At 35.6% G+C, this 12,906-nt stretch overlaps 1 protein-coding gene across 1 annotated transcript in view; it reads left to right on the forward strand.

Annotated features, from left to right (window-relative positions):
- Window positions 1–2,182: 2,182 nt before the first annotated feature.
- LOC124606765 (alanine--glyoxylate aminotransferase-like) overlaps window positions 2,183–12,906 on the forward strand; it is a 102,613-nt gene continuing 91,889 nt past the window's right edge. Inside the window, exon 1 of the mRNA XM_047138820.1 lies at window positions 2,183–2,516. Coding sequence (XP_046994776.1) covers window positions 2,361–2,516 — 156 coding nt within the window. The 5' untranslated portion in view covers window positions 2,183–2,360. The remainder of the gene's footprint in view (window positions 2,517–12,906) is intronic.

Consider the following 12,906-nt stretch of genomic DNA (forward strand, 5'->3'; position numbering starts at 1 on the left):
ATTACTGTAAAACAAACTACATTCAGTTCCACAAAACATCCAAAGATGAGGAAATATTTGTAAAGGTAGGTGAGCAGACAATAACCAGGGTAGATTCCTCAAAATACCTAGGCTTGCATATTGATAGCAAACTGAATTGGTCCAACCACATCGTGGATCTGTGCAAAAGACTAAGTTCAGCAACATATGCATTGCGCATTGTTTCTTCTTATAGAAATATGGAAACCATGAAGTCAGCGTATTATGGTTACTTTCATGCAATTATGGCATTTGGAATTATATTTTGGGGAAATCAGCCACTGGCTAAAAAAGTACTGTGTGTACAAAAAAGAGCCATAAGGATCATGTGTGGAGTCCATCCTAGAGCCACATGCAGGAATCTTTTTAAGAAACTTGAAATACTTACATCCACTGCGCAATATATATTCTCATTGATGTGCTTCATAAGGAAAGAAAAATCCATCTGTAAGCTGAATAGTGCATATCACAGTCACAATACTAGAAGGAAACATGATATCCACTATGAACAGCCAAATCTAAGTGTGGTGCAGAAAGGAGTCCATTTCAGTGGCTGTAAGATTTTTAATGCCCTCCCTTCAAGAATTAAATGTTTGGTAGATGATGATCTCCTGTTTAAAAAAACCTTAAGGCAGTTCCTATTGCAAGGATAATTTTATACATTAGAAGAGTTCCTGAACTACAGTGTTTAACATCTCTTGTATTATAAATTGCAAATGTATGCCCAAATTTGTATTTGTAATACCGAATATTTTTATTGTAAACATATATTTTGCAATATTTATTTCTCTGTAACACTTATTATTTTGTAATCTTTATCTCTCTCTAAAATGTATTTTTGTAGTGGGACCTAAGTTACTGTTTACTGTTTCTTGTTTTGTAATCTCTATCTATTTCTAAAATGTATTTTTTTTGTAGTGGGACCTAAGTTACTGTTTACTGTTTTTGTTTTGTTTTATGTACTACCATAAATTCTGGCCAAAAGCTTGTAAAATTGACACGTTCCATATCCTGTGATACTGTCACAACATGGATCACCGGAACAAGAGATAAATAAATAAAATAAATAAATAAACTGAGATGTGGACTTTTCCTCCAACATATCCTCTCATTCTGCACTGTCCCTCCTCCTTTCCCAGTTTCTGTTAGCATTTATCCCACCTAACTTTTATGCATGTCACCTGTTGAAATGATAACAATTACTTGTTTATATACCTCTCTTTCTACCTTTTTTATGTTTCTCTTCCACTTCTCTTTCTATTCCTTAATTACATTATTTATTTCCACATTTTATTTGCCCTTCCTCTTGAACACTGATTTACTCCTATCTCTGCCTGTTCTATCACCTGCAAACTGAAGCTGACACAGTGCTTTTATCTCCTTACTCTTACTGATACTTTTTCATTCATTCTTACCTCTCTGCCTCCACATAACCTCCTCTGAATCACGTGACCTCTCATCCCATTGCAATCTCAACCAAACAATACATTTTACCTCTCTGAAGAAAGAAAATACTGTTCTGACATTTGGAGCAGCTCTGTATTTGAAGTGTTTCTACTGGAAGTTGTTCCTACTGAAAACAATTTTTTGCAGGTTTCTAGAAATGTAATTTGCAAAATATGGGCTAGATCTTATCTTCTAAAAATCAGCTGTGTGTAACTGAAATGTCAAGGAAGTCCAAGTATACTTAACTGTATAATTTTATTTTACTTTGGGAAAATGCAGAAAACAGTTGAAATTTATTGATTAAATATGAAATATGGCTATTTTTAGGGAGCCTTCCACCATTTTCTAAGGAAAACCTATTATGTTACAGTGCTGCTAATGTGAGTACAAATGTAGGTTGATAGCCATGCTTTCCTTGTGCAGATTTTATAGTAGACATGTGAATTAATTTGTTTTCTTCCTATGTTGTTTTCATTTTACTATTATGTACACTTGTTTTTCAGTTATACTGGAGGTAAATTTTTACCAGTGTCACAAATTGTTGCTAAAAATGAATTGAAGATACTGAAAATTGAAGTTAGTTCATGAGAGTATGATCTTTAAATACAATCTGTTTTTGTGTTCAGATGGTACTTCACAAAAACTGAGTACTGAGTGTGCATGTACCTATGATAACATAGAGCTCATCAACAACCATTTGTCAGCATTAAATTTCACATTTTCCTTATCTTAATCTTCTTAGATGCAAGGCAGTAAAGAATGGGTCTTATCTGAAGGACAAATCTGCTGTTGCCCTATCAGCAGGCACTATTTCTGCAACTGGGCAGTAGCTGCTCAGCTGTTGTGTAGGGCAGTCAGTTCTGTTGCCAGCACACAGCGATCCACTCCTTCCCACCATGGAGTGCACAATACCACCCCCAGACAGGCTCCGCAAACCACTGATTATCCCATACAAGTATATGATGAGTGCTGGCCCTGCAAACTGCACTCCACGTGTTCTTCATGCTCTCTCTCAGGCTACAATTGGTCCTCTTCATAAGGAAGCATATGAGGTAAGTGTAATGTACAAGACAGTAAAAATAGGCAATAGAATTCCTTATTACAGGGTCGAGTTCATGCAAATGGTATATTGTAGCTTTTTGAAATATGTAACTGATAAGCAATTTAAAACTGCATCACTTTTGCTCAGTATGTCTTTTTCCATATGTTTGACTCATTTTTAAAATGATAATAATCTTCATTTTCCCATAACAATATATACAATCTTCACTTTATCATCTTTTTTGTATATTTATGTTAGTTAAATAAATATTTACTACCACTAATGTACTGTAACTGAATAAAATGCCAAAATAGTACTTTAGAAATGAAGTTTAGAAATCTTGGAGCAATTATAAAAATCTATTAATTAATAACTATTTCAATTTGTCCTTAAATACTTCTCTGGTGTTGCTTTGTATCATTAGGCCACCTGTTAAAGAAATGTCTTGCAGAAACAAATGGGCTGTGATTTCTAGCTTTTTCGTAACTCAGATATATTATGATAATCATATCTTGTTCATGTATTGCGATAATTAATGCTTTTATGTGATACATTCTCTTTTACAAACATATTTATCCTAAAAACATACAAATAGTACACAGTTTGTAAATTACACTTAATCGAATAGTTCTTAGCAATTGTAACAACCATCTTTTGGGGCTTGAGACAGTTGACTGCCAGTGCCCTTCCTCAAATCTTAGTCTCAAATTGCAAATGTAAGTGTGTTCTTTGGCAGTAGATTTGTTATTGGACAGGAAGAATTATTATGGTTGTCAGACATTTTAATAAGTAAATATTGCAGCTGGTATTTTTACAGGTGCTCTGTTCATTTACTGTATGATGTCAATCATTGCAAGGCATAGAAATGTATGTCAATAATTTTTTTGAACAGGATGATTTGATATTTACACACACTTGGGAGGGATTATAATGTAAAATTTTATTCATCACAGCTGTTGTATCCTTATTCAATGGGAATTTGTTCATGATAAAATATACTGTGATTGGACCAAAGGTTTCTTTACTGTTTTGAATTGCTAATTGTTCAGTACAGTCCTAAGCAAGAAAGAAGATATTATCAGCATAGTTCATTAATTTTGAGTTTTGTGGCTTTCTCACATCACTAATACAAACAAGAAGTGGCAATGGCTCAAGAATGCTCTCATATGGGACTGTATAAATGAAGAACTGAACATTGATTTCACTGTTCAGTTATACTTTTAAGTTTCATAAATATCACATAGGAAGTTCTGGGCAGAATGTAAATAAATTAGCAGTAAATATGACCACTCACCAAATAGCAGAAATGCAAAACTGTGGACATGCACACAAAAAAGAATGAAAACTTCACTAGCTTTCAGATGAATCCTTTTTCAAGCTAGAGGTAGAGGTTACATCCCATTGTATGAGTTATTAGGGTTCCTTCCCATTCCATTCACTTCCATTCACATAAAGAGTGCAGGAGGAATGATTTTTTGAATGTCTGTGTGTGCAACAATTAATCTAATCTTATTCTCATGATCCCTTTGTGAGCAATTAGGGGATTATAGTATATTCTTAGACTCATCATCTTGAAACTTAATTAACAGACTTTTTTGTGAAACTTTATGTCCTATCTTCAAGAGTCTTCCAGTTCAGTTCCACACACTTGAGCAATATTCTAGAACCAGGCACATGAATGATTTCTAACCAATCTACTTTGTGGATGCATTTGCACTTCCCCAGTATTCTACCAATAAACCAAAGTGTGCCACCTGCCTTACCCATGACTTAGCCTATGTGATCAGTCCACTTCATATCCCTACAAACTGTTACACTCATGTATCTGTATGAGTTGGCCGATTCCAACAGTGACTCATTGATATTACAGTCATCTTCAAGAGTCTACTGGTTCAGTTTCTTCAGCATCTCTGTGAAACTCTCCTACGTGTCAAACAAATCTGTATATATTTGTGCTGTCCTTCTCTGTATTTTATCAATACTCCTTGTTAGTTTATTTGACACATGTCCCAAACACTTGAATAATATCACAGGTTGGGTTGCATGAGTGGTTTTTAGGCACTCTCCTTTGTAGAATGATTGCATTTCCATAGTATCCCACCAATAAACTGAAGTCTTCCACCCAGGTGTTTTTATGAGTTGGCTGATAACAGCTGTGAGTTGTTGACACCAAATTACACATTTTTATGTTTGTGAAAATTTAAAGGAAGTTGCCAATCCTTGTACCACTTCGAAATCTTATGAAGATATGAATGAATAAGTATGTAGCTTTTCTTAGATAATAGGCTACTTCATTATAGAAAACTCCTGTATGTTACTATTAGTGTTGTCCACAAAATCACTGATGTACAATATGAACAGCAAGAATCCCAGCACACTTCCCTGGGCCACACTGGAAGTTACTTCTCCATCCATTGATGATTTCCCATCCAAGATAACATGCTGCATCGCCCCTGACAAAAAAATCCAGTCACCAATTTTGCTTGCTACCTCATATGACCATACTTTCAATAACAAGTGTAGATGGGGGTATTCTGTCAAATGCTGTTTGGAAACTGAGAAATATTGCATCTACTTGATTGTCTTGGTCCATGGTATTCAGGTTGTAATGAGAAAAATATGAGTTGTGTGTCACAAGATCTCTGTTTTTGTAATCTATGCTGGCAGGTATGAAGGAGATCATTTTGTTCAAGACATCTCATGACATTTGACCTCAGAATTTGTTCTAAGATTCTACAACAAATGAATGTCAAGGACAATGTACAGTAGTTTTGTGAATCACTTCTACTACCCTTTTTGTAGACTGGAGTGACTTGTGCTTTCTTCCCACTACTAGGCACAGTTTTTTGTTTGAGGGATCTACAGAGAATTATGGTTAAAAGGAGCGATAACTCAGCTTCAAATCTGATAGTGAGCCAGTCGGATCATGGATATTTGTTTAGTTTTAATGATTTCTACTGTTTCTCAACACTGTTGACACTAATATCTATGTCATTCACCTTTTCAGAGATGTGTGAATTAAACTGGGGCAATATCCTTGGATTTTCATTTGTAAAGAAACACTTGAAAATAGAGTTAGGCATTTCTGCTTTTTATTTTCTACCTTCAGTTTCAGTACCTCTCTTGCCCATAATGTGTCTGGACATCAAATCTGCCACAACGAATAGCTTTTACAAACAACCACAATTTTTTGGGGTTTTGTGAGAGAGATCCTTCAATAATATTCCACTATGGTAGTCATTGAAGGCTTCATGCATTGCTTTCATGGCAGCCAAATGTGTTTCATTCAGCATCTCCCTATGTCATGATTTACGTCTATTCTGTAGTAGCCTCTCCTTCTTTAGAATTTTCTTTGCAGTGTATATCATGAACTATTCTGGTAGGTACATATCAGTCAAGTGCATGTTCAACTACTTTTCTAAATCTGATCCATGGTTCAACTACATGATAAGTGTTGTGATTTTCTTGCTGGCAGATAAACTGGTACTCCTCCCACATCTAGTTTGTTGAAAATATGAATCCTTCTATTTGTTTTAGCTGCTCTTCATACCTTTGTAATCATTACCGCTACAACTGCATCATGCTCACTGATGCCAGATACACGTGGAAATCCACAAAGAGGTCAGGTCTATGTGTTGCTATTAGATAAAATACATGAACTGTGGCAATTAAATAATGAGACTGATGTCAGGAGATAAAATAAATGAACTGTGGCAATTAAATAATGAGACTGATGTCAGGAATGTGACATATTGCAAACAGATTTACAATTAGTTTTTATCTTCTTCGACATACACCATTGTGCTATCTATAAACTGCTGCATACATCTCTTCCATTGTTCAAAGCAATGCTGTAGGTCATCCATTCTCACTCCCTTTGACAACTCTACTATTTTTGTTTTTGCCTATTCAACAAACTGAAAATGCATTCTCTTCAATGCACTTTTCATTTTTCAGAACAGATAAAAGTCACAGGTGTATCTGGTGGATACAGAGGATGTCTGAGCGCAGGAATACACTTGTCTGCCAAAACATGTTTCACAGATATCACACTACGGGCTGGTGTGTGGTCCTGATTCAGAATCCAAGCCTTATTCTTCCACAAATCTGGACTTTCTACTTCTGCATCTACATCTACATAGATACTCTGCAAGCCACGGTACAGTATGTAGCAAAGCTTATCCCGTACCCCTACTTTTCATTTCCTTTCCTGTTTCCCTCATGAATAGAGCAAGGGAAAAATGACTGTCTGTATGCCTCCACATGAGCCCTAATTTCTCAATCTTATCTTCATGGTCCTTACCCACAATGTATGTTGGCAGCAGTAAAATTGTTTGGCAATCAGCTTCAAATGACAGGTCTCTAAATTTTCTCAATAATGTTTCTCAAAACGTTGTTTACCTTCCCTCCAGGGATTCCCATTTGAGTTCCTAAAGCATCTCTATAACACTTACACGTTGTTCAAACCTGCTGGTAACAAATCTAGCTGCGCACTTCTGGACTGTTTCGATGTCTTCCTTCAATCAGACCTGGTATGAGTCCCAAACACTCAAGCAATATTCAAGAATAGGTTGCACCAGTGTTCCATATGTGGTCTCCTCTACAGGTGAACTACTCTTTCCTAAAATTCTCCCAATAAACCAAAGTTGAGCATTCACCTTCACCTACCATAGTTCTCACATGCTCGTTTCATCGCATATCACTTTGCAGTGTCATGCACAGATATTTGAATGACTTGTCTGTGTCAAGCACGTCACTAGGGATACTGTACCCAAACATTATATGTTTGATCTTCCTACTCATCCACATTAACTTACATTTTCCCACATTTAGGGCTGGCTGCCATTCATCACACCAACTGGAAATTTGGTGTAAGTTATCTTGTACCTTCCTGCAGTCACTCAGCTTCAACACCTGATTGTACACCATGGCATCATCATCAAACAATCCAAGATTGCTGCCCACCCAATCTGCCAAATCATTTATGTATACAGAGACAACAGCAGTCCCATCACAGTTCCCTGGGGCACTCCTGACAATGCCCTTGTCTCTGTGTTAGGACATCCTAGTAGTATTTCTGATTAATGGTTTGACCTCAGGCACCCATTCAATCATGATAACTTTCCTGATATAAGAAAAAACTACCAGCATTGCCTTAGTTTCAAGTTGCTCATCTGTACTTTTTTCATTCTTGACAATGTGGGAGTCTTCCAGTGCAGTGATTGACACTTTGTTTCTGGGACATACTGAAAGAACCATGTTTCATTACACATCATGACATGTGTGAGCATGTCTACTTCTCCATTGAACTATTCTGTGACACCAGAGCAAATATTCTTCTGATAGTAGTCTTTTTGTTCCTGAGAGAGGTTTTTCAGAACCAGTTTTGTGCAAACTTTTGTCATGTGTAATTCATCATACAAAATTGGTCTTGCTGTCTCTTTGATTTTGTTTAGCAGGTCCATAATCATCTCAATGCTCAGATGTCAGTCATTCCACACAATTTCATTAGTTTTATGAACATTTGCTTCAGTTCTTGAACTCTCAGATTGAATGGAATGTTTATCATCTTTCAACCCCTCTGCAACCTTCTGAAAATCATTTGTGCAATTCAAAAACCCAAGGATTATTACCAAACACCTCCTTTAAAATAGAAAACATACTGCTGGTGACTTATAATTTCATCAGGAATTTGAAGTTAATGCACTGTTCAGTTTTTAAGTTCACCATTCTCACGGACTACTACAGAACAACATCCTATACAAACAAGGCTCAAAAGCAAACTAAATCAAATATAAAGATGAAACAGATGGTGATTGATCTTGAAGGTTCAAGGTCAACTGCAATCCAGTACCAACCTACTCCCAGGCGGTTACATTATTGGAAGTGAGCAATTTTGTTATTTAATTGCCGCACCTTGTATTTCCATCAAGAGTGGGCTTTTAACACTTTCTTGATGGAACCCGAGTGTGACTTGGGCTTATTGATATTGCTGAGTGTCCAGAGTACAAGTGCAACTCGGATGGCAGTCAGCTGCAGAATTTTCACTGTTTTCTAATTTGGTAGGGTTTCCATCACATGTTATTGTGTCCGTTGAGCTTCCTGCATCATGTGCTGCCATCTGTTGAGTGTTTCTTACACTTTTTGCATGCATGTAGGGTGAATTTTGACTTCAAAAATTCCTGCATTTTTCGCATTTGTATCTACAAATACAAATGCAAATGTTTTATTCCACCATTGAGCATATTTACATGCAATTAGTGTCTTCAGTATTAACATAATTATAATAACAATAATAATAATATAAACTTTGACATGACAAATGTTATTAACTGCAATATAATAATCCAAGATGGATGCAATACATATTTGTGCAAATGTCAATAACAACAAGAAGTTTCCTAGTAGATCAATTACAAGATAAATGAATTACAGAGTTCAGTGAATGACAAATAAATAATAAAACAGATAATTAATAATAAGTACATGAAACAGTAATAAAATATTTGCGCAGTGTGGCATATGTATAGTTTGCAGTTAATTTATAGTTCATTCTCATAAGGAAAGTGGGTCATTTGTCACATACTCAAGGAACTCTTGAGCAGAGTAAATTACTTTACTTTTGATCCACCTCAAAAAACTACTTTTAAATTTATTTACTGGCACTGTGTAGGCATTTTCAGGTAATTTTTTGAAGTAGACAGGACGAAGATATTTGTAACTGCTATGTGTCTCTGCAAGCCTATCATATGGCATATTAAATGTATGTCCACTTCTTTTGGTCATGAACTGTTCTGCTTAAGTCAAATTTACTCAGATTCTCTTTAACAAAGACAAGCCACTTGTAAATATGCAGGCTAGGCACTGTCATTATATTTAGTTTCTTAAAATAATCTCGACATGATTCATATGGGCTAAGTTCTGCTATTTATCTTATGGCTTCCTTTTGCCTTTTAAACACTAATTTTGAGCCTATGGAATTGCCTCACAATAGTATATGAATGGAAGAATGCAAAATATGCATATACTACAACAGAAGTTCTTTACTGACACTGCTCCTCAGCTTGTACAGAATATATATGGCATGTGCCAATTTGCCACATATCTTCCCTGTGTGAGTATCCCAGCTGAGCTTTTGATCTATATGAAAGCCTAATATTTTTACTGTTTTGTTATCATGACTGGGAGCATTCAGACTGAATACAATAGTTTCAGTTTTACTATCATTCTTCTGCAGTACATTTGCCTCAAACCAAGTAGTGCACCTCACCATTGCCCCTGCCATTCTGTGTTGCACATTTTCAAGATTTGTATCACATGTGATGAGTGTTGTGTCATCAGCATATAGCATTGCATCACATGGTACAACTGCAGGTGAATCATTTATATAAATAATGAAAAGGAAAGGTCCAAGAACAGATCCTTGAGTTATGCCCTTTACAACTGGGAGACATTCTTACATTTGATTATTTACCTTAACTAACTGTTTTCTGTTGTCCAAGTATGACTGCATTAGGCATAGAGCATTCTCTCTCACTCCATAGTGGTAGAGTTTTTCTACGAGAATATTGTGAGAGACCATTTCAAAAAGCTTTCCTGAGGTTCAACAGTGTTGCACAGATAATATCTTTATTTTCAAAACAATTGTATATTTTTGCTATCATTATCTCAACTGCTTTGACTGTAGAAATGCTGTATCTGAAACCATACTGTGAGGAGGCGAGTATATCATTATGTTCAAAGTATTGACTCGTCTGTTTATGCATACAATATTCTATTATTTTTGATGTCATGGGTATAGGTGATATTGGTCAGTAGTTATATGGTGATGCTGTATCTCCATTTTTATCTACTGGTTTAACTACAGATATTTTTAAACATTCTCGATAATTACCTTCATTTAAAATTTTGTTGATTATTTTAGTCAGTGGTGTTACAATTTGATTTCTGTAATTTGAGAGACAATAGTAATCCTCTGCTCTAGAATTACTGAGCTTAGCTATTGATTCATTGACCATCTTCTCAGTTACACAAGTCCAGTGAAAGCTGTCTGTCTGCTTACTGTTTATTTCTGGCAGCAGTGCCTCTGCCCTACGCACATTCTCCATTATGCTGTTACCTGATTGAGGACTGACAAAATGAACATTTAGAATATCAGGTTGAATTGATGTCTGGTATACTTTATCATCAGAGTTAGTTTTTGTTTTAATGATCTAGTGACAGTTAGTGTGCATGATTTTTTTCTAAGCGAATTAGCTTCATCATGTGTGAAAGACTGAAGGATGAAGGTATTTTAGCTCTCCTAGAAGAAGAAGTTGTAGACGATTCTGGTTCTGAAGGAGATATTGAAGAATGGGAAAGTGTTTCAGATAATAATGAAACATTTATTGTTGGTAAGCTGTTGAAGTTAAAAATATGTGTTTACTGAGGTTTTATTTGGTTTTCTCTTTGTGTGTATACAACAGGCAACACTGCTAAGATAAATGTATTGTAATATACAGAGAATAGCAATGCTGATGAAATAAGTGAACAAGAGTATTGCCTTAAAATTGCCACTGAATTTGAAACTCCTCTGCCACCCAAAAAGTTACAGTGCTCTCGAAATGAAGACGAAGATACAGTGTGGACAGGAGACAATGTTTTGCTGAATGTTCCTGTTTTTGTGGAACATAGTGGAGCTACTGCACAAATAAATGGAAACTCAAGTGCTTACGATAATTTCAGTGTTCTTATGATAGACGAAATTATGAAAACAATCAAGTATATAATCATAGAATTAGACTGTTTAGCATTTGCTGACAAAATGGCACTGATCACCCAAGACATACCCGATGCACAGAACCAGCTAGAATTATTACAAGAGCAGGCAGCAAAAATAGGATTACAAATTTCATTTGAAAAAACAAAATTTATGACTGACATCAAAGATGCACCTTCTGATCTCAAAATTGATAATAACCACATCTCTCGAATAAAAGAATTTAAATATTTAGGTGAATGGATTGCAGAAAATTGTAATGAAAAGAAATCTGTTAGATCAAGAGTCCATAAAATGGAGAAGGTGTTTCAGTTAACAAAAAACATTTACAACAAAAGAGTCTCTCATGGACCTGCAAAATACAATACTACACAACAGTAATTGAACCCGAAGCTCTCTACGCATCTGAGACACTAAACCTTCAACACAGAACACTAAAAGGGGAATTAGAAGTGAAATAACGTAAAATAATGAGGAAAATCCTAGGATCAAGAACTAAAGATGGTGTGCATTATCCAAAAACCAATGCAGAAATATATAAAAATATCTCCAAAATACCAGACACAATGTGCATGAGATGAATCCAATTCATGGGGCATTTAGAAAGAATGGACTCAAAGAAGTTAACACACAAAATCCATATCTTTTTAAAGAACAAAACTACAAGACCGAACTGGTACAAACAGATGGAAAAAGACCTGAGAGAATTAGGGTCTCCAAATCTACATGACAGAAATGAAATCAGAAAAATCGCAAACATACGGGGTTTTGAGGAAGAAGAGAGAAAAACTAACCGACATATGTTGTCTACACAATGAAAGCTAGCCCATTCGTTGCTTATGAAGGAATACTGGCTGAAAAGGAAGACCAACAAATGTTGATTATGCATGGTCCTAAGTGATCCATCTGCGAAGATGAAGGAGAAGAAAACAATCAAAACTGAAACTAGTATATATGCAGCAAGTATCTTCAATAAAATGAGAAGGAATAACTCTTTAAATACAAACAGTTTATTTGCTAAGTGGCAGCCTGTGAAGCTGAATGACATTTATTCTTTTCTTGCTATTATTTTACACATGTTTCTTGTGAAAAAGTCATCATTGCATGATTATTGGTCGACAAATTACATGCTTTCTTCATCCTTTGCTCCTAGCATAATGAGCATGGGCAGATTCAAAGCAATTCTGTCAAACTTGCACTTGAACCATAATGAAAATTACAAACCTAAAGGGCAACAGAATTATGACCCACTATTCAAAATTAGAATGTTTTATGACAGTATGGTTCGATCATGTCAAGTATCATATGCTCCCTCCCAACAATTGACTATTGATTAAGGTATGTGTGGGTTCAGAGGAAGAATTCACTTCAGAGTTTATATGAGAAATAAACCTGATAAATATGGTGTGAAATTATTTATGGTATGTGATGCAAAGACTGGCTATTGCTTGAACTTATAAGTGTACATGGGAAAAGGATCTGAAGAGAGTGGTGTTATACCACTCTTAGACAGACTACTTTCAAAATATTTCAGTAAAGGCCATACTGTCTTCAAGGACAGATATTACTCTCCTGCAGTATTTAACCACCTTCCCAAAGATACCATTGTGAAAAAGAAGATAAAGAGAGGGGGAAATGATTT

Source organism: Schistocerca americana, chromosome 3, assembly GCF_021461395.2.
Source record: "Schistocerca americana isolate TAMUIC-IGC-003095 chromosome 3, iqSchAmer2.1, whole genome shotgun sequence".
In the NCBI taxonomy this organism is placed as follows: domain Eukaryota; kingdom Metazoa; phylum Arthropoda; class Insecta; order Orthoptera; family Acrididae; genus Schistocerca; species Schistocerca americana.